We start from the raw sequence: 23,954 nt of genomic DNA, 5'->3' as shown, positions 1-23,954 counted from the left end.
ACAGCTGTACTTGCAGTATTATTGGCAGTTCCGAGAAGCAATATTGCTTTTGTATGCTAGCTCAGATTTCTTTTCACAGTACAGTTCATTCTTATTTGTGCAATAAATGTTCTTGGTTGTGAATTCTTTTAACCTTTGACAACTAGCATTTGAATGGCAGGGTTTTCCATGTGAAAACTAGGGATTTCCTTTATGGGGAAATTGGATTCAGAGTGTTTCAGAACCGAGCAAACAGATTGAAATTTGTATGACACAAGCTAACTTCAGTTTGAAGTAATGGTCTTTATTGTTTTACTTTTTTTCAGTAAGTGTGTAAATATGGTATGTAAATATATTTTCCATTTTGTTTATATGTTTCTGAATGTTATCATTTACATTATAACAATTGTTACAATTTACAAGTTACATATTTACACGTTATATTATTGTAATCATTGTAATAATGACTTATGTTATATTGCTCAATACAGCCTGTCTAAACCCTGACCAGTGACCTGGTCAAATCCTAAAAAAGGGCAAATGGTCTTGGAGGTGATTAGTGCCTCGAGATACATCAGTGCATTTAATGTTTTAAATAGTACAGGTGTAGTCTAGAGACTATATTGTTCATATTCACTGATTTTAGTCAACCATTGAGTACAATATATATGATTTATTAGATTTATTTTGGACTTATTAGGAACATGATATTTGACTGTAACCTTGAAAACCTTGTCTGTGTTTTAGTTTAATTAGACATTTACATTTATTACACCCCTCTGTTTAAATAAGCAGTGAAGTCAGGAACATTATTTATCTATAAAGCAAACACTGCTAAAAATGTCACCATGCTTCTGATCATTCACAGCCCTCCTTAAATGGAGAGTAGAGTCTGGTATAAGATTGGCACTGTTCTCTAGGAGCATACTGTGGGTATTTTTACAATGCTTGTTGGGCTTTGTAGGTTAAAAGACAACTAATCTTTTGCTAAATTAATTCCTGAAGGTTAGAGGCTTGAATCCTGCGATAAGCTCAGAATTCCACTCCACCTCATTTATTTCCAATATTTTTTTCTGCTGAAAGAATTGTCAAGGGCCAACATAGATCATCAAAATTATTAGTCATTTTCAATATTTGTTGAAAATGAGGCTAGGCTTAGATAATAGATTTAGATAAAGATAAATTTATCGTGCAAAGGCGTCGTTCATACCAGGAAAATGTAAGCTACTGGGATAATAAGCACATTGGTATTGGACCTTTGCTGATTAAAGCAGAATCTGTTCAGTCATGTGTTTAAATACTTTACACCCACATCTTCCCCTTTTCTGAGTTTACCTCATCTTGTGGCTAATGGTTGTCCACAAAATATTACCTCAGTCTTACCTCACTGCCTTGCTGGGGTGTGGACAATTTTTTGGGGGGCCTTTCGGAGTTCATGATTCTATTGACCTTAGCAGGAGCCACAAAACCTGGTTGATGCAAAGCAACCCCATCTCATGAAATGTCCTCCACCATATTTCGCCACAAGTATGTCCTTCTGTCAAAGCCACCACACATATGCCTGGCCATAAAACTCATCCAAGTTCTGGGCTGCGTTTCCCAAAGCCTTCTTAACGCTACGTCGTTCGTAAGTTATACCTTAAGCTCTACCTTAACGTTTCAGCCTGTTTCCCGAAACGTTCTTGGCTAAGTATACTTTCTGTACGTCGTACTTTCGTAAGGTTGGTCTGGACCACTCTTAGCTATACCTTAGCGGTGGTGTCAGCTCACTCTGCTAGTGGCCACCACTGTTACGACCGCAAGCCTCAGAAATTAGCTGTTGCTCTTAGTTACATCTCACTCTGTTAAGCAATATGTACACTAATAATTCTACTCTGTCTTTCTTTTTTCTTCTTTTTCCGCCATAGCTTATGTTGTTTTCGTGTTGGTGCGTTTTGCTTGTTGGTGCGCTTTTATTGTAAACGTCAGCTAATCAGAGAAAATAGTGAATTACACCAGTAAGGTGAGGTGCTTCTGGCGGATCAACCCTGATTGCAAAGTCATTTAAGGCACCATGACAAAAATATTAAAATAATGTAAATGAAACGCCAATGAAGGCGTACTGCTAAGTTGCGTAGCGAGATGATACCACAATCTGCTGATAACCCAAAATCGTACATATAACTTGGAGAAAATCATATATACGATTGCATAATTTCGTTTGTAAGTTTTTAATTCTATTAATAAGTTCCCACCAGTCGTGATGAATGCAATATTTGAAAGTATTTCTGCAGTGTTTTATTCATAAAGAACACTACTTTCTCTCATAACGCAGTCACAACCAGTGCATAGAGTGAATAATCAATCTTACAGTTGTCGATGGGTCTAGTAACGTCGCACGTAAAAGCTATCCTTAAGCAACCGCCTAAGTGATAGTTCGGGGAACACGCCTAGAAAAGGAAACAACTTTACTAAGGTATACCTTTCAAGTCTTCGTAAGACGCTAAGAGATACCGTTATCGGGGAACCCGGCCCTGATCACTGTATGACACTATGTCATAGCAGTTTTGATGTACTGCCACACACTGTAAGAAATGGGAGAAAGTTGTAGAAAAACAAACAGCAAAGCAAGGCTGGGAAAATGCTTCTTATAATCCAAGGTTGCATCCATAAATGCTATCTCAGTCAGTGAATTAAAATGAGCCTACAGTCTAATCTGTTTACAACAGAAACAACACACGTTTACATTTGTATTTGCAAAGTATCCAGTGGTGATTGTTTTGGTTAGCACAATGCCATTCTGTTCATAACATTCAACTAGCCAAATCAGGTTTCAGAGTTTGAAGAGGCACTTTTTTGATCAATCATTAATCAGGGAAGCGATTCTTTCTTATTTTATACAAAGCCATCTGCAAATGTTCTGTCATAAAACTACAATTCCTCTAACCTCACTGCTGCCCAGCACAACAGTAACACCCCAAAGTTTTCTGTTTCTCTCTTTCACAGATTTGAGTTCAGTGTGTTTATTTTGTGGAAGCAGAATGATATATGGCTCAGGGCAGGTAAATTCCCTGAGGGAATCCTGTAAAAAAGAACATAGGATGATATTGAAATACGGAGTGCTTTTCTATGCCACATCCCAAACCTCTTACTGTACACTTTATGTTTGGTTTGGTCTTGACAAGTGGTATATGTTTGCTCAAGTGTTGCTGTTAATGCAACTAAGATTTAACAGCTGTTGGCAAAGAACCGCTGTTGGCAAAAGGTAACGTCTAATGTAGAGTATATTAATACATTTTGATTGATCGGTGTTCCGTAGTAACATCTTTAATGCTGTTCTGTGAACTGGACAACAGCGGAGGAGGGTGAGATAAATGAACGTTCATCCAGAACATCTGCTGCTTGATGTGCCCACACACACCCACAATCTTCCACTGCCATGACAACAGCATTCGTCTCTCATGATGTGATACTCATGCAACTCCGACCATTGTGGGATGTCTCTGGCTTGGTAGTCCGCTCAATCAGATGCAAGAATGTTCTTGTTGAAGCATTCAGACATGCTGCCTTATGCTGAATTGTGGATAGGGGTTTGGGGAGATATGGCAGGGTTGGATGTGATGCAGCTTGTTTTTGAAGGCTTTAAACAGTCACTTCCTGTTTATATTTATTCATGGGAGAAGTAGAACCATCCCAGTGGCAGATATGATCGCTTTAGCGATTAGAAATAAATGTGGTGCCTTGGTGAAGTTGTGCAGTCGACCTGATTTGACCCCAAGTTTTATTTCTACAGATGCCTCACGGACAGAGTCTATTTTATTATTTTGGCCTGGCCCTCTTGTTCTATATCATTCAATCCCTGGAGTGGGTAGATAAAATGTACTTTTTCTTGTAAACAAAACCCCGACTTGCCAATTTGTCGCTTTTCAGCTGTGACAGTGCCAGTTTTTAAAATGTTCTTTCCGCCTTCCATTCTCAATTGCTGACTGTCAGTCATTTAACCAAAATTTATGTGCTCATATATTGCTCCGTTGAACCACCTTTCTATATTGCAATTCAGTATTGCAAAAGGGATTTTGCTAATATATTGTGTCAAAGCTTCAACAGTGTTTTAGACATCACAAAATAAAGTAAATGAACATATGCAGCATTTCAAGGTAAGTATTTTGATTGTGGGGGAATAGGAGTTTGATCCTGTGGAAGGAGAAGATGCCTGTTGAGGTAAAAGCTGGAGGCCATTTTGAGGCACTGTAGGGAAGTGTGAAGTCCCCTGTACATTTTAAAGGGAAACAATGCAGGAGGTGAAGGATGGGGTTATGGAATTGATTGATATGGATGCTATGAAGAGTCAGGGAATGGGTTGCATGTGCAGACAATGTAGGAAGGCACTGCAGTAGTCTAGGTAGTTTAATAATATAATATACACTCAGTTAGCCATTTATATAGACCTGGACACCAGCTTGTTAATGCAATATTTAATCAGCCAATTATGTGGCAGCAACTAAATGCATAAAAGCATACAGACGTGGTCAAGCAGTTTGGCTGTTTTTCAGACCGAGTGTCAGAATGGGAAAGAAATGTGAGATCTCCTGGGATCCTGAGGTCTCTAGGATTTGCAGATAATGGTGCAAAAAAACAAACAAAAAAACATCCAGTGAGCACCAGTTCTGTAGTCAGAAACGTGTTGTTAATGAGAGAGGTCAGAGGAGAAGGGCCAGACTGGTCAAAGCTGACAGGAAGGTGACAGTACTGCAAATAACCACACATTACCACAGTGCTATGCAGTAGGGCATCTCTGAACACACACCGTGTCAAGTTCTTAAGTGGATAGACTACAGCAGCAGATGACTAAAGTCAAAAATATAAGTCTAATAAATACCTATTAAAGTGCTCTCTGAGTATATATATATATATATATATATATATATATATATATATATATATATATATATATATATAATTAAATATATTATAATATAATATAATCATTAGAGAACTGTGCTTGTAAGGTTGTGGGTTTGATTCCCTGCCAGGACACTGTATAAATTAAAAAATGTGATCTGTGTCAGCTACGCTGAATAAGAGAGCCTGCTAAACGTCAAAACGTAATCAGTCACAAAGATATAAGGGCATGTACAGCACATCAACAAATGATAAAAAATGCTTTGATTCCAGCCAATGTTTTGGAAGTGAAACGATGTTCAAATCAGCTCCAGAAACAAAACGATAGGCCTGCTTAATATTTATAATAACATACTGATACACGCTTCTACTAGGCTGAATTATTTGTCTTAAAAATTATAACGCAATGTAAATCATATTCCCCACATTTCAAGGAAACACCCTGAAGTCTGGAAGTGCTCTAAGATTTGAGGAACAATAAAGGGGAGAATGGATTGCCAGACTCAGGAACCTATCCCACAGGAGCAGTAAAACCCGTGGTATAGGCAGGGTTACAGTACACTATTTTAATGATTGTGTAGACTGCAGTGTGAATGAAAGCAGTGGTAACCAGTGGAAATCTTTATGTTTTGCACTTGTGAAGCTTTGCTTTTGCTTTTGCTTTACATCTTATTAGCTTTCAGTTAATCCTTTTGGTTTTGCACTAAAGCAAGAAAAAGTCCCCAACCACCAAAATTAATTTGATGGAATGTGAGTTTGGGTTAATTACAAGGCTATCAATATCAGTACATTGACAAATCCAGTTATGATGAAAGGAGCATTTTTATTGAATAAAATTGCATCATATTTGATTGCTAGGCTCTTTCTGAGGCCTTTCAACACAATTAATCCATTGTCTGTTTGTTTACTAAAGATGGTGAGCCATCACACCAGTCCATGAAACAAAAGCATTGTAAAAGATGAAACAGAATAAAATTCTTCCTATAATCCTATGATGCAAATTCCTTTGCAATGACACATTCATGTGAAATGTATGGGAAAAGGTGTGGATACATTTCCTAGAAATATTTCCTAATCTTGGATATATTTAATCGACAAATCAAGTTGCAAATACAATATTGATAAAAACCACTGCTTGAATTTATCGTTTTGCATGCACAACACATCCTGGCATGTTTTGACTATGACATAGCCCATGTTTAAAGACTGAGAAATGTGTGCTGGGTCCTGCTTGCTAATTATTAACAGCATTTTTAAAGATATGACTGTCTGTGCATGTCATTGAGTGCCATGACTCAATATTTCCTGTGATGACAAAAAGAAGTGCACCTCCATTCAAGTATAGTGAGGTAAATATATCTGCAATGTCATTTTATCACAGCATATCATACTATAATGACATTTGGTAGGAGTTTGGTTGGAGTTTAAAATAGAGTAACACTGATTTATCTGTTTGTATCTGTTGGTATTCTTGCATAAATGTGACACGTGAGGGAAATTTTCAGTTAAAAAAACAACACAAATAGTAGAATGGGTTTAATATTGAAAGGCACTTTAATTGAGCGTAAGTATAACAATATAAATTCAATAGTACACAGTACATAAAAACCTTCAATTTTGCAAAAGTTTCTTTAGACCTTTAGATAGTTTGTATTGGTGTTCATCCATATTTGAAATGTAAGAAGTGCACATGGACAAAAAACTGCACTTTCACGTGAAGAAACATGTCTGGCCATAAAATGCATATTGTATAGGCACATAATTAATGAAGACTGCTGAATACCTGCACGTAAATGTTTCTAAAGAGGTGTCGCCTCCAAGTCAATAACAAAAAGTGTAAATATACATTCCAATATCCAATGTGTAAATATCGTACTTTGTGAGTTCAGAAAGTTGATAGACCTCCTTGGTATCTGAATGCATGATAGCCACATATACATGTGTAGTCTGCAAATATCTTTTTTAGGCTCTGTACACCAGTACAATGGATTTGAAATAAAACAGTGAATATAATCTTAAAGTGCAGACCGTCAGCTTTAACATGAGGGTATTTACATCCACATTGGATAATCCATGTCGGAATTACAGCCCTTTTTCTTTGGGGACCAAATGTAATTTGACAGTTGTTTTGTACATTGAAAGCTTGCACATTGCAGCACCTTGATTCTAGGATATCTGTGAAATGTGTGTGAAATGTGCATGTCTATTACTGCGGTCTCTCAACAAGTGGACCAGATACAGTAAGTGTCAATAGCAGTACATCAGGCATCATTAGGCTGAAAAATCTGAATAAATCAATATTGGACATAGCCTTTTCTATATAAAGGTTATCATGAATTCAGAAGCCAAAGAGGAAGTAGCCCAAGAGTGATGGAAGAGCATGCTTGTCCTACAGTGGTTCTTGGACCTGGAACGAGCTGCAGGCTAAGCTCAAACTCAATTATTTTATTTCATTAAGCGATTTTAATATAAGAATAATGGATGTTCTCACGGTTAGCTGTAATTGTTTTAAGTAACATACTTATGGATAGTACTCTATTGTAATGGTCTTGTGATTATGATTTTGTTATGCTGCTATTTGACTCTGTCTTGGCTATGTCTCATTTGTAAAAGAGGTTTTAATCTCAATGTGACTTCCTAGTCAAATAAAGGTTATATATGTTGCACTCTACTTTCCGATGATAACGTTTCGGTAGCCCTTGACGTGACCGAGCTTGCTGCTGTTGAAATCCACCACCAGCTTCCTGAGCCCAGAGCGTGTGGGGGTGAAGTAGACCTTCACTTTAGCCTCCTGCCCAGGTCCCACTGAAGACCCCAACCTGTGGGGACATACAAAGAATAACCACCAAATTAACACATTAACATAGAAATAACTCATCCAGGTCTAACCAATGCTGAGTTTTGGTATCTATAATCTCCCAATCAGAATCAGATGTTCTATATGCAGTTCAAAGGTTGTTATATGAGCTCTTGTTATGTAATGCCCGGTGAACAGGATGTGTATGGCATACGCTATGGAATGAAAACAATGGAAACGTCTGTTCAGGAGAAATGAAAACAATGGCGAAAATTTGAGTGAACTTGAATGTATTTTTCCTATATGACCAGACAGAAGTACATGAAACATTGAGGCCACTACAGTAAATCAATTCCTTTGATGTTATAATGCCACTGGAATATCTTTCAATCATTTGGTTTAGATCAGCGACTCTGCCACTGCCCTAAGGTTATGATCTGCTTTGGAACATATGATGATATGAAATATAATAAGTTAAGCATATTTCATCTGTAGGTAGTTTGGCATTTAAAATAAATAGCACACTGCCTTTTTATGGTGCTAACCTCATTTGCTGGTCATGCAACCCATCATTTAATATTTCTGTGTAATTATAAATGACAAGCAAGTTTCCAAATAACGCTACCAAATTGGCACTTGCTGAACAGGTGTGAGCACAACCAGCTTCTTACATTATTTGCGCTAACTTGACACAAACACCTGTCTTTGAGTAATAAAAACAAGTGTGCATAACTGTGTTTATGATTGGTGATCGCAGCACAAATGCACCTCTCGGTTATGGTCTTCCCTCCCGTGAGGTTGGCTCCCTCCACGCTGAAGCAGCAGTTGTCCAGCTGGTCTGGGAGGGGGTTCTGCATCGTGATCTCCGCTGCCAGCTTCCGGTTCACTTTCGGTTCCCCCAGGACCTGTAGGTGGGAACAGGTTCCCATGGTAACAGCATTCTATAGTTACAGCCTATACTATAATGGTCAATACCCCTTCCTGGACAGGCATTCCGAAATATGATATTATACCCTATTAAAAAAAAGACTTCACTCCAAATGAAAGAACTGGTTCTCACGAGGGAAGTCTGAAGGCAGTTCACACAGTATGCTTTATGCATTCAGTTCTCCACTCCACTGTGGAGATTGTGACATCATACCCTTATTTTGATTTCTGGGTCGTCCAATACAATGGTCCTCACTGCGAGGTACATATCCTTGTTGCTGTAGTCAGTGAGAAGAGCCACCACCCGGATCAGGTTGTCCTCTGTGATGTTTGCTCCATACTTGCAATAGTTGAGTCTGAGAGGAACTTGTTTTTCTGAAAGCCACAGGTCAGCTGAGTTAAAATGTGCTGTATGTCACACACCAAATGCTACAGCCAATATAGTGTGATATTAACATGAACATAAATAAATAAACAAGAAATAGACAACTTATTGCATTATGCAGAAAACATAATCAAAAGGAAAGGTATCAAACAGCATTAGCCTCCTTCATTAGGAACTCTCACGATCATGTGACTAAGTGATGAATAGATTGATCCACATAGTTTCCAACAGATGCTCATACAAGACACTAATTTGATTTATAAAAAGCGACCATTCAACAAGCCCATGGGTTTATAAATCAAAGGCCCTGGCTTAGCCACATGCTGCTGGCAATCTTTACAACCAATGGCATGAAGGGCCTCTAGCCAGACGGTGACAGACCTTCGCCTGGCGCCACCTGCAGGTTGAGCAGGTCTTTGTACCCGCAGTCCTTTCCCAGGATGCCGTTGTAGGAGGTGGCCCTCGAGCAGAACATGAGGCGGCACAGCTTGGTGTCCGGCATGTCGTTGGCCACCACGAGGAAGACGTCAAAGTCGCAGCCTTTCCTCATCTCCTTGGAGACGGTGATCTTCAGGCGCAGTCCCGAGGTGGAGCCCTGCTGCAGCAGTTTGTTCTGATGGTCGGCTTTTTTGAAGGCTTCTCTTTCCTCGCTGGAGCCTACCGATGCAGGATGTCATACATTTAAAAATAATCCGCTCGCTTATTCATCCCCATGGTAATATGTGAGATCTAACATTATTAAAGGATTTGTTTATTAGGTTAAGGAGATTATAGCAGCATTAGTACTGTACGCAGGACCTAAAAACAATGAAAAACCAAAAAGTGAAATGCTAAGTGCTGCAATGCCATTGTATAATTGGGAGAATTATGTAACCTGAAATACTTGCAAAGCTGAACAAAACAAGAAAGAAATGCAATCTGTGTTCTTCTCCCTGCATAAAGATGTTTGCTTGGCAATTTAAAAATAGTAAGAAATTATTCTTTCAGGCAGTATATGCCATTAACCGAGTCCATGGTAGTGTTCCCGCTCACCCTCGGGGTACTTGTAGAGGTGTGTGATGTCCTCTCTCCTGTCGGTCCCCACGCTCTTGGTGCTGATTGTGCGGCCCACGGAGGTGGAGTGGATGATCTTGGTGACCTTGCCGTCCTTGTGGCGGGTGTAGGTGAGCACGTCAGCATTGACCTCGGCGAACACAAACGGGGCGTCGTACTTGAAGGTGAGCTCTCCCTGCTTGATGGCTTTCAGAGGGACAGGACCACAGCAGAAAACCCCTGGGACAGACGAGAGGGAGCCAGGACACATCACTCAAACGCCCTCCTCGTGTTAAAGGGGAACGCTAGACGACACGTTGTGACCTGAAGCTCCTTACCTGGTCTCATCTGCCTGTTCTTCTTTGGTTTAACTGAACCTGATTCTTTATCTTAATTTAAATCTCCTTGTGAACTGTTCAGGTGAAATGTGCTTGCTGTATATTAACAATTAATTAATATGTTCTCTTTCACACACACACACATGCACAGTTGACTGTATACCCCCAAAGAATTTACCTTCACTCTTCTCCTGTGGTGTTGGGTCACTCGCTTGCCAACCATCAAAGCCAGGCTGCAGGTCAGGTCGAGTCATCCAGCTCTCCACCCAGCAGTGATAGTTCCTGAAACAGATAAGCCCAACAGGATTTAATGCCCATAACCCTACATTCCCTTACCTCCGAATGAAATTAATATCTTCCATAGGGTTCCTCACCATATCATGTCCTTGGACCTCTGCACTGGCTGTCCCCTCTCATCCACATAGCGCTCGATCACCAGGTTACTGTTGGTGTCGTGAGCGGACAGGTAGTTGGTTATCACACGACAGGGGATCCCCAGAGCTCTGGAAACTGGTAAACCCATGGAAGAAGTTATTAGAACTATTCAGTCACACTTTTCAATTAATGCAGTTTTAACATGAATTAATGAAGGACAAATACATTGCTTAAGCAAGCAACTAACTTAAATTAGTTAATGCATTTGTTAACAACTAAATAACAAACTTGTTACAGGATGTTTATACATTAACAAACCATAGGTCGAATATATAATTAGTTACCCATTAACAAATACATTTATACATTGACCTTTTCTTTCCAATATGTATTGGCAGTAACTAATGTAGTTAACATAAAACAATGATGTACAAATACATTGAGAGCTGTAGAGACTAACTTCATTAGTTCATGCCAATTCATTGTAAATAAATGTAAAGTGTTACCAACTATTCTTCAAGTTTTTTCAGTAGAAAATGTGTGTGTGTGGGGGGTGTTGAACAGTTTTCTTCAAATTATTCAGCAATACTGTTTTGCGCCAAAGCAGTACACTATGCATACCAAGTGTATTTAATTTTTTTCATTTCTTTCTTACAAGTTACTTTTTACTATATTGGGCAATCTCATTTTCGCAACAGGAGATATTCATTGTTTGCTTTGAGAGAACTTTGAGATTTGGCTTTGTTGCTATTTTTACTCTGTCTATGAACTAGCCAGTTGGGCACTTTCCAGGATTAGATTGTCTACACTGCGGCCAACAAGACAGCCCCTCCCCAGCTACAGGACATAACTGAACCCAATGCACCAGCTCTACCTCTCCGCCCTGCTGCCGACTTGTTCATCTCGTGAATGGCTGTCACTTGTTCTGATGCCCGGAGCTTCTCCACCCTAGCTCCCCAGTGGTGGAATCCAATAAGAACTGTTCACTCACTGCCCATTTCCCGCTGCAGTCTGAAGACTCACATTGACTCTAATTTACAATAAAATAAGTGTATTTTAACCTATTTGTCTCTGTACTCTAGGTCCTGTAGTTGTGTACTACCTTGTGTACTAGACTTAACAGCCGATCATATGCAAATTGTACCTTATCCAACCTGTTCTGCTGTTTGTTCTATGACCTTGATATGCACCATTTTGCACATCGCTTTGGATAAAAGCGAATGCTCTTAGGAGAAAAATGAGGAGGTTTGCATTGGCTCACGATCGTTATCTCACCTGTGCAGGCCACTGCAGCGAACACCCAGCACTGGCCGTAGCGCACAGGGTTACAGGAAGTGGCGTCCCAGTTGAGCAGGATCTCCACGCTGCCCCTCCAGGACATGGGGCTGACCCCGTCTGTGTAATCGTCTGTCCACCTCCCGTACAGCACCCCCCTGTCGTCGTTGCAGTTCACCTGCGGGTGGCAAAGGCCCCTGAGATCCTGAAGCACTGCCACAGCAGTCACGGGCTGTTCAGACCCTTTCGTTTGAGCCCTCTCCTCCAGCGTTTTACAGCCTTAGAAGATTACTGAGCCGAAGAGCCCTGGTAATGTCAATCTGGAGCATCTTTCAGTAATGACTGCAGGTAGTCCGTGGGTACCTGCTGTGTCTCATACAGCAGCAACCTAAGGAACCATGGAGGATTGAAATCCGCCCTGCCAGGACAACGCCAATAGCATTCCACCCCAGCTGACACCAGGCAGGGGGAGCAGCCTAGGCCAGGGCTCAAAGCTGTGGATACTAGTCTGGTGCAGGCCTTTTGAGGTTAGTTAATGCATCACTGAAGGCTGAGGTTTTACTGAAAGCAGTTTGCTGCTGTCCACTCATTAGTGAAGGAACGCCTGCTAGCCACTCCAGGCTCCGTGACAGATAATATAATAATAATAATAATAATAATAATAATAATCACAATAATAATAATAATGATAATAATAAAAGGTCTCACCATTCGGCTCAGCACCCTGCTCACATACACAGGGTTACGCCTACCCGAGCAGTCCTCATCTGGGTTCCGCATGTATTTCGGGTTCATGTCCAGAATCCGCAGACACGCATCCAAGATACCAGGTTCAAACTACAGCAAGTGAATGCAGACATGGGATTTACGTAACAAGAGGCAACCTTTAATTAGTCTTACTTACTCTCAAGGTTGAAGGAATGATATCAAAATTTTAATGAATGTGTTGATTGCTTTACAATCAATATTTTGTATATACACTGGTTCGGTTATGTTGCATGCATTGTGTATTATATTGTTCTGGTTAAGTAAATATTTCTAAATATATATATACGGCTTCAAAGAACATATTGACCTGTATTTATTATTTGTTCATTTTAGATAAACACATCGCAATAAATATACCACTTTAAAATTCATGTACATAAATTGTTTGCATTTATTAGTCTACAGTGCTTGAAAAAAAACATTGATATCACATCATATATCAATGCTTAATTCATGGTCTATTAATCAGAGTTCCCAAAACAATATATTGGATTTATGCAGCATATTGCAGTTATGAAACATGAATTAAATTAATCACATTCTGTAACAAGGTTATTTATACTACCATGCATTCATCACAACACATACAGTATTTACATTGGGTCACTGATGAAAGAAGACAATGTTCAAAGACAATGTTCATCTTGTGTCACCTTTCCCAGGAGGGCAGCTGTGATTTTCCGGAGGGAGGTGAAATCTAACAAATAGTATTTCGGTTATTTCTGGTACCTGTCCAAAGTTCCATGGTGTGCCAATGGGGTATTCGTAAGTTCCTCTGTAGATAATCCCATCTTGAGATAGCACATACTCCCTCAGCTTCTCTTCACTGTCCATATACACCACATCTCCTGTTGCCCAGAAACAAATAACATTGAGAGTGATTAATGAGATCTGGGCCCGAGTAATTCTATCCTCCAGCAGGCTTTAAACAGAATCTCTGTTGAAAAGTAGGATGTACTCACTCGGACACCAGGGGTTGAAGAGGACCACAAACTCCCCCAGGCTGACCCTGTGGCCCTGGTCCAGGGTGAGAGAGTAGCGACCGACGGGGGCGTCCGGGGGGGAGCAGATGGACAGGGAGACGATGTGTCCGTCCACGCAGGACGTAGCGGCGCTCCAGCGCGTCTCGTCGACAGAGTCGCTCAGACCGAACGCCGCCCTGGTGCCTGTTCCCTCAGAGGAGCATGGCCCTTTAAGAAGCCAGGGAGAACAGAGTCATCAATCAACGCAGGAGAAAAAGCAGGCTCAAAAAACTCTCAACAGTAGCTTTTTAGCAGGCCACACACACTTAAAATATATAGTTATATATTTATTTTTGTTTTGTTGTATGTTGTATTAAAAAAAACTATTTTATAGTGATCAAACTGAATCAAAACTGATTTTTTGGAACAGCTCTTGGCCATGGCCTGGGTATTACTCAGTAAGTGTATCTGGCTCAGTAATGTCAGTAATCCTGCTCTGTTGATCAGGGCCATGGTTTCCCGTTTTAGGAGCTTGTTTTAAAGATGATTGTCACTGATATCACACAACTGTTTATCATAACATAAACTGATCGACCTGTTTCAACTGGAGAACACTGGAAAAAAGTAATTTGCCTGCCAGAAGGGTCTTTTGTCTTTAAAACTTGTAGTATCTGTAGACACTTACTTAAAATGTTTGGTTGTTGTGGTAAACATTTTCTTAACTGAGAATAGGAAGTGAATAGTTGACTAGTTAAAAGGAATTAGAAATGGTGTCCTTCTATTTCAAATGAACAGCATTTTTGTTTTCATGAGTCGTGGCCAGCACTGATACTCATTTAACCCAACAAACAATTGGGATAGCTTGCCTCACGTAACTTTTAAATGTGTTTTAATGTTCCCTACATTTAAAAAAAAAAGTATGTACCAATGGCATTATTTATTGTGTGTATGAGAATTGTTTCACAAGTTAGGAATTTCCTTACAGTACCTATGTTTGCAGTTCACTAACTTGACTGTTTCTACGGACCACACTTCATCAAACCAGCCCCATGCTGACGCCTCCACTCCCAAATCGGTCAATTTATGCCCTGCTCTTGATGAAATTTATGGTCTGGTGAAGTGCAGCTTGCAGATGTTCCTAATGACTATGTGGATTCATACTTCCAACTATGACCTCAGTTAGAGTATGGGCTGAGCAGGCCCTGGAATGCCATTGTGTTCACTCTGGTGCATTCTCAAGGGATCAGCCCCTTTGAACCTGACCTTCAGTGGTATGGATGAGGCAAGGACTATTTCCTTTGAGGGACAACATCTAACTGCTCAAAACCTAGGGCCTTTGTATATCTTTTAAATGGTTATGCACAATGCTTTCACATATCGTTTGATAAAGAACATGTCTTCCTGTTATGCATTCCGTTTCCTTTGCTGGTAACAGAAATATGGTAGTCTGACAAATGCTCACATGTGTTCATGTTTTTTAGCATGTCTAATGGTGACCCTGAAGCATTTCATGAAAATGTGTTTCTGGGTATTCTCATGGGAAGACACTGTGGACCGCACATTCCCACACTATCTAGCCCAGTGAATTTTGTTATTGTAAAGTCTGCTGAACGACGAATGAGTGTTTCAAAAAGGCAAATGGTGATATAAATATTTTTAAATGCCTTCACTAGTTTATACACTGTAGTGTATGGTGCAGTGAAAGAACCTCATTTACTTCATTAATCTTCCATATCTGATTCAAGACTAAAGCCTGGCCTCTTGACAAATTTGACAAATTTGAAAAGTAATTATTTTCTTTCTCCATGGGAAATTATCTCACAGAGATTGGCAGTAATCCTGAGATAACAGTTTAATAATCAGTAATTAGTCCCCAAATCTTCTTTTAAAACAACCAAAAATCTAGTCATGCAATCAAATTTGGCAAATGCAGTGTAGAGCTCTGCTTATCATTTCATAAACATTTCATAATTTGGTTATTAAAAATCTGACTTAAGACTTGTGTGTCACACGCACGCACGCAGATAGTGAAACATGTTGGTGGACTGCAGGGCGGATACCTGTCTCGGCGATGAGAGTAAAGGTGTTGACTCCTGGCCGGAAGGTACCGGAACGAAGGTGCAGGCTGATGGTGAATGGCTGGCCTCTGCGGACAACCAGACGATCCACCCCGTTTAGATCAGTGTGGTGATCTGTGTTGTTAAACTCACACTCCAAATCCCATCTTTCAATGTCCAAAGCTGTTGAAAGGGAGGATTGAAAACACACACAAACAGATATGAATATAAAAAGCAGTACCTATATGTCTTAACAATGACTGTTTAACAGCTTGATGATAAATGAAAAGTTTTGGCACTGCCCTGTTCTGGTTCAAGCCAGGTTGTAGTTCTGTTTATTTCTAGATGCTTCATTAGCAGGAGCTGAGTGTTAGGCTATGAAAGCCTCATGGGAAATCAGCATGGTATTATAGTGACAATATTATGACATGTTCCTTTCATTTGTATAATTATTGAGAATTGTGACAATTATCTTGAGAAAAAGGTTTGGATTCAGTCAACATACCCACAACATATCTTGGCTTACAATGAAAAGTGTTTTATTTCCTGTACAGTTAAACGTTTAGCAATCACTAAAATTAACTGTATTGACAAATAAAAAAAGACTTACATTATTCATGATTGGAATTACACTTGCATTAATAATGGGTTAATTTGCATTTAATCATGACTCAAAGCTCAGGCCAAAGTATTGGCACCTCAGAGTGTAAAAAAATTATGTACTGTAATTGGTGTCTCCGTATTTAAGTTGGCACTTCATATACACCACCAACAGTGACTTATTTTATTTTTTCAAATTAACCAACTTATTTTTGAGTGTGGTTACAAATTGGTTGATCACCACGACCATAATCTTTCCTCCCCCTCTAAACCATTCTCTCCACTCTTCCACAGTATCCTCTCTCAGAAACGAAGAAAACCAGCTCTGGACCTCCTGTCCTCTTCCCTCTCTTCCTCATCTTCTTCTCCTGCTTTAATTCATCCCCTTTTCCTGGCATTTTTTTCTGCCATCTTCCCGTATATTCAGAGCCTCTTACAAAAAGTCATTTTTTTTGGTTCAATACTATTCCCTTGTCTCATTAACTCCCTTGCTGTGAAACAGCTTGTGCTGTTCTCAAGAAATGTCCTGTATTTTTACAGATGCTACTCCTGGACCCTCAGCCCTTTCTCTCAGTGCTGGACACCGCATGGTGTTGTGTCCTGCAGGAACCAATTTTCTCTCTGTCTTTGGCCTTATTTAGGAAAGGCATTTATTTCTGGTCTCCGGAAACATTTGGACACGTCTCAATTCCTTGAGTAAAGCATGGATAATGTCTATAAAATATGGCACAATTTATAGACATTATGCCATATTAGCATAATTGGTATGGCCACCTCGGGCAGCCTGTCGGTACAATAACCACCACTGAAAAGAGGAATGTAGTCTGAAATGGGATACAGTTGATTTGACTGCAGAATTCACAGTCGGTTAAAAACATACAGGGAAAATACAAGAATGTAAGGGAATCTCGGTTCTTTTTGCAGTGTGAGCAGTGGCCGTACCAAAACTAACTGTGGCTTCCCATGAAATCGCTGCTGCTGAAAACGTATCTCGCCAAATCAGGTCAGCCCAGACTTACAGTTGTTGAAGAAGAGAGCAGCCAACAAGTTGGGGGTTATCAGGGAGTCTGGTATATAGGCACAGTGATTACCATGTCCTGTAAATGGCTTTCATTTTACAGTTTGCTTGCCATAATACTGGGGCCAGGATGTTACAAACAGCACTAATTATTGAATTGTATCTCACGTATCTTAGGTGATAAAGAACAAGATGCATGTATGACAAAATAAACTTTTGTCATTCGAGAATAAACCTCATGCAAATGGATTGATAATGTACACACAATGTAATACTAAGTGACCCTCATAGTAATGATTCATGAAATAATACATGGATACTGTGAATGCAGCCAAACACCTTGCCTGGGTTTAAGTTGTGCAGAGAGCCACTCACAGTCCTGTATAAACTCACGGATTCCCTTCCATTAGCACCACGCTGAAATGGCTGCATTCTGACACTCTCTTGTGAGGGGTGAAAGTACACTTTCTCTCTAGGGCTTGGCATGAGTCCAAGAATCCCACCCTCTGATTCCATGTTTTTGTTTTTTATTTTTGGAGGAAAACTCATTTTCCTCATGACAGGTTAGGTTGTTCCATGGGATTTGAGAAGGGGAAAACACTCCCTTCCTGAGAGAAATTAGGCTTTTTCCACCGCCTTTTCATCATTTAAGATCTTGAAATCAGTTCACACCACTCGACTGTACAGGAACAAGCACAGTTCCTGAAGTATGTAACCCTTGCTATTAAACACACATATATTAGGGGCAGTAATATTATATAAAGTATTCTGCTTCAATTTCTGAAATATATCTTGAACTCAGACTAATGGCAAGCCTGATGGAGCTCGACCTCTGGTCAGGGGAATGTGACATGTTGGCAGTTATTTTGAGCTTAAAGTCTGCACAAACAGTAAATGTGCTGCCAGTACATTCTGCTGAAACCTTCTAAAGAAATGACAATAAATAAAAGGTTCAGAAAGGAAATGGTTGGCATAAATCCAAATTCTCTCACAAAGAAGGATGTAGCTTGATGCATTCTCTCAGCCAATGACAAAGAATAATACCTATCGCTCTGTCTATCTAGCTACCGAGCAGTAAAAAAAAAATCTTTGAGACGTGTTTTATAAGACATGTAGTTCAATGAAGGGTCAGTCAACTGGGTTTGTAACTCATTGATAGTGCTGCCATTGTACTCCTAAAATTAGCACTTCACTTGAACAGCTTTAATAAAACATCCAGCAGTATAAACACATTGTATGTCAAAAATGTAAATGGATAGATGTTGTCCTGAGTAAGGACCTTTTCTATGCAAATAAACAATAAAAATAATGTAATAAAAAAATATATATATTAATAATCAGATTTAGTCAGGCTCACTGTGAAATGTGGCCCACACTTTAGAATATACTCTGACCAAGCACTTTATTATTAAGAGTGTTAACCGTTATTTGCAAACTCTAGTGTGCGTGAATATCCCAGGAGACCAGCAGTTTCTGAGATACTCAAACCACCCTGTCTGCCACCAACAATCATTCCACAGTCTGATTTTTTCCCCCTCCTGATGGTTGATGTGAACATTAAATGAAGCTCCTGACCCGTATCTACATGATTGTATGCATTGCACTGCTGCCACACAATTGGCTGATTAGATAATCGCATGAATAAGTCGGTGTAATAGTGTAAAAATGTCCCTAATAAAGAGCTCAATGAGTGCTGTACACTCAAATTGCAGCTACTACAAAAAATGGGTAGGATGTGACTCGTCTTCTCCTGCCTCTATGTCACAGTGTCCAGTCTTTGCCCTCCCGTGGGTAAATGTTTATGGCTGCTGCCCTATACAAGAGCCCCAGTGTGCGCCCACCTTGTGGGACACACCCTCACCACACCACCAGCCTGCCTGTCCTCTGTGTGGCTCGGAGACTGTGGTGCCCAGTCAGGTCAGCCCACAGCGCTCACAGCCATCAATCTCTTTGAAAGATTCTGCTTGATTTACACATTGTGTTTTACTTAGGAAGGGTCCCTCATAATACTCTTTACATAGGCACGCAGCCAAATCACGGTGCCTGTACTTAGACAGATAACAGGTTTCAAAATGTTGGGCAATTGTCCTCCTTCCTTCCTTTCATTCTTTCTTACACCCTACACATATTCAGTGCAGTATTTTGTATATTCAGTATAGTCAAGTTGTTTACATACTTGCGCCTGAGTCAATTCACTGTACTCTTTTCTGGGTGTTGATCTCTCCCTACCGGTGACCTCAAAGTTCTAGTGCACAAAATAACACAGAGTAAGTCTCCCAGAGGACTCCCTCAATGCCATGTACAGGACACCTCACCAGCTAACTGACCAGCTACCTATTAGAAATCATATGCGACAGACCGTTAATGCAGAAATGTATAAGACACAATCAGTATACCACCATACCAGCAGAGCTTAGCAAGTTGTTAGGCCTCAGTTTATATAGCCAAGTGAATTCATACAGAACCTTTCATGCATTACTAAAATGTTTTCAGCCTGCAAATCAAAGCCCATAGTGGTTTGTTATTGGATACTATCTGTTTGAAGCTGAATGCAGAATTACTCTGCATTTTATCAGGTGGACAAAAATACATTCATACAGAAACCGGTGAAAGCAGCAAGCAATAATATGTGCCTGATTGAAAATTATATTAAACCTCCCTAAACTATATAGTAGTTATTTATTAAGTGGCATACAAACATTTTACTGTAGATGCCTGTGACAATATTGTGACATGGATTACACCTATACTCTTTCTTTTTCAGACCGCTTCCTGTACAAAAGCTCATAATGGCAATGCCACACTCAAATTACATGTTAATTTCTGTACTGTAACCATGTTTGTGACCAAAGCCAGATAGGAGATGGAATGGAACTGAAGATCTCAAATCACTGGAAAGTCAAACCACTTTTCAAATGAAGATTCACAAAAGCTGTTGAACTGTGTCCTGTGATGATGGTACACTCACTGCACATGCTGCTTCCAACAATGTGCATCACATAGAGACCACTTATCATTTCTTGTTTAGATTAGGTTGTTCATATTTTGTCTTATTATAGAAAACTATTTGGATTTATAGAGCTTTTTCCCATGACATTCCCCTCACAGACGTTGTCACTGACTGATTGCAGCTACAGCTGGTGCTTTTTAGAGCTATTAAAAGCCTACCCCCATCTCCCCTGCTATAACAACTTTCTGCTGGCATACAGTGCACTCAAGGGCAACTCTGTTTCAAAACCTGCACAAAATGTTCTGCTGTTCTGCTCATATAAGCCTTCAATGAATTTGTCATGGCACAAATAAATAAACTGTTTTATTAAACTTAATCTTGGGTAGGCTAGGCTGCTAAATTGAAGAGATAATAAAGATAATCAATGAACTGTTCTCACGCAAACTTGGCATAAGAATCTTGTTTCTATGTTTTACTTGGAGCAATGCAGACAGCGGGTTTCTCAGTTTTTGATTGCATGGACAGAAATTCACACAGTTCTATCCCAAACTTTGACTCCACCCCAACACTTGAGTTACCACCGTGTCACCCTTAATTGAGTTTGGAGCCAGTTACTATTTTCAACACTACAGATTACACAGTGCTCCAGGAATGTTGCACCAGGAATGGGTATCTCGGATTGCCGGATGGGCTTATCACACACTGATGAATGCCACTGGCCTGAAGCATTGTTGGGGGAAGGGCTGGGGAGACCAACTGAAACCCACTGTGACCCAAGACAAACTAGTATATCTGGGCTGCACATTAGGAGCTCAGCCAATAAAGGCCATTTTTGTTTGTTTATTTTTTTTCTTCTAATGTATTTATGTCTTTATTTATCTATTAAATGCAACAATCAACATTATATATTACTAACATAATATGGGCCTCTGTACAAGCAAGTTCATTTGTATGAAGCACATTTTCCTCATTATAGACTATTGAGAGTTGCAAATGCATATACAGTATGAAAATCACTATGCAATTATCTTAAAGTGTTAATTAAAAGTGTATGCACTAACTGTACATGTAAATAAACATGGTGATGAAATACTGCAGTAACTCGCAACATAATCATCACATTTTAACACCTGTGTTGATATTCCTAGACCCTAATATGCTGCCGGTTGCGCCATATAAACTTCCATAAAAGGCAGCGTCAAAGCATCAATTTGCAGGCTACGAATTCTCTCCAAATGGATAACCACTCTACAGCTCCAAAAAGCATTATGCCAGGTTACCATTTGTGACAAAGTCACTGTCTTTTTTGACATATTCTTGCATTCTACTGCAGAAAACACGCCAATTTCCACAATATTCACAATATTCAATTTCACAAAATCGCTATACTTAAAAAAAAAAACTTATTCACTTGTCTAAAGGTATCTTCTGTTGCGGGAGAAAAGTTATGAGTTCTTTTGCAGTCATATTTATGGCATCGAACTTCTTGAAATCTTACCTTGAGCCATTTATGATGAGATGTCGATAGGTGCCTCCTGTGTAATGCTTTGTCTTCACTTGCGTTCAGTCTCGCTGTGTACACTGAGTTGAGCTGAAGTCCTGGTCTTATAAGAGTGGGCAATAAGGCGTCACCGGAATTTTACTGCCTTTTTTTGTTGGCGAGTGTACAGCCCCATTATCAATGACTGGCCAATTATATTTCGCAATAATTGAACTAGTAATTACTGGTGTTACATAGAACGATGACAAGTCTACTAGCGCAATCTCTGACGACTAACCATTACTTAAACTTTTATAAGAAACACCCACTTTACAAATCTAATTTAAAACGTCTAGAATAGTAAAACAATTGCTGAATAGCATCCCTATGCGCATCTGTAGCATATAGCATAAATAGAAAATATTTATATACATTTGAATTTTTTTCTAAACTATGTGATGCCTTCCAAACATTTAGATGACTCCACACCAACAGAATATTGAATACGGAATAACGGCAATAACTAATAACTACGCTATAATATACACACGTGTGTTTGCACGCGAGCCTGGGCGGGCGTGTCCGCGCACGCTTATGTGGATATTATATCCATATATTCTCATTATACGTGCCTTTATATTGTTTTATTATGCAATCTGCTGTAAATTGGATGGCCTGTATCCAAAAGAACCATTCAAGTTAAATACTTGGCCAATGACAATAACTATTTTCATATGACCCATTTTCACGAAACTCTTTGTTGGCTGCACATCCATAGGTGAAAAGATGTGCGTTGGATGCACCCAGTGGTAACATGACTGGCCTTCTCTCACCACTCGTCATCTCTCTTCCAGTGGAGTCATACAATTACAGTAATTATAGTCTGCATTTGATAAATGATGCTGCAGTCTGTCACATGATTTACCAATCATTGTGGAAATTTCCAGCCAAGCTACAACCTGCACAAATTTTATATAATCACAATAAAAACAGTCGAAGAACCATTGATGCTTTCCCACAGATGCAACACCACCTCTGTTCAATAATTCTAACATCATAAGCTTACTTTGACAAACTCATGAAAGCCATGCTCTCTCTCAGGGGCAGTAAAGGGAACAAGGAAAACTTTCCCACCCATCAACACGTCCAAGGGTACCCTCGATGTGGGGTATGTATGTGTACATGTATTTGCACACATTTGCACTCATACTTTTTTCCCATTTCTAGATCCATCTCTGTGTCTCACTATACTCAATTCAGGGAATTGCCAGTACATTTAGAATTCCAGATCTTTGTTTAAGCAAATGAAAATGATCTACATTATCAGTTCAAAAATACATAATGAGACAATGCAGAATTATTCGAGTTTGTGGAAGTCTGCTCCAGGTATTAGTAATGCTATTTATGAGTCCACATCTTCAGTGGAAACCCCTTGTGTTTTCAAGCAAGCATTGTTATATTAATACACTCAAACAAGCGCTGGCAGTGACAGCATTACATTGTGACATCACGTTTCATGAGAGCTTAATGGGATCGAGATCTTCACATATAACGCTTCAGAATTGGAAGAGCCATTACATTACATTACATTATTGGCATTTGGCAGACGCTCTTATCCAGAGCGACGTACAACAAAGTGCATACTCATAACCAGGGATAAGTTCGCTGAAAGACCCTAGAGGGAAGTACAATTTCAACTGCTACCTGTACAACAAAGATAAGGACGGGGGCCCTTTTTTTCTATAAAGATTACTCAACTGGGTGTAAAATTGTTCTCTGTTGGAATTGTTTTTAACCAACTGCATGCATCAGAGGTTGGATGTCACACCCAACAGTATCCCTCCCCTTCCTTGATTGTATTTGAACCCCTTTAGAGGCAGGAGCTATGGATGTTTCAATTCTGATTAATTTAAGCCTCAGTGACTTACTATTAATTTCACTGTTGCTTCTCTCCCTTGGGCTGAATTAGCTAAATATACTGTAAAAGCCAGCCTCCGGGAAGATACCACTGACCTTTACCCTCATCCATCTATGTACGTCAGCGCTGCCTGTAGCACACTTTGGGAGTGTTCAGGGGACCAGAACATGTTTACTGCTACTTTTCCCTTTATCATTAATGCCACAACACAT

At 39.7% G+C, this 23,954-nt stretch overlaps 1 protein-coding gene across 1 annotated transcript; it reads right to left on the bottom strand.

Annotated features, from left to right (window-relative positions):
- Positions 1-6,395: 6,395 nt before the first annotated feature.
- On the bottom strand, positions 6,396-21,977 carry tgm2b (transglutaminase 2b). The gene is made up of 13 exons (XM_061219589.1): positions 21,843-21,977; positions 15,780-15,959; positions 13,720-13,947; positions 13,487-13,605; positions 12,698-12,826; positions 11,990-12,167; positions 10,714-10,849; positions 10,518-10,621; positions 10,002-10,241; positions 9,351-9,626; positions 8,799-8,959; positions 8,426-8,562; positions 6,396-7,679 (listed from the first exon to the last, which is right to left on the bottom strand). The coding sequence occupies exons 1-13, from the start codon at positions 21,850-21,852 to the stop codon at positions 7,529-7,531; spliced, it is 2,049 nt and encodes a 682-aa protein (XP_061075573.1). The 5' UTR covers positions 21,853-21,977; the 3' UTR covers positions 6,396-7,528.
- Positions 21,978-23,954: the final 1,977 nt, after the last annotated feature.

This window comes from Conger conger, chromosome 14, assembly GCF_963514075.1.
Source record: "Conger conger chromosome 14, fConCon1.1, whole genome shotgun sequence".
NCBI classification, from domain to species: Eukaryota; Metazoa; Chordata; class Actinopteri; order Anguilliformes; family Congridae; genus Conger; species Conger conger.
This window is presented reverse-complemented; position numbering and strand designations above follow the sequence as displayed.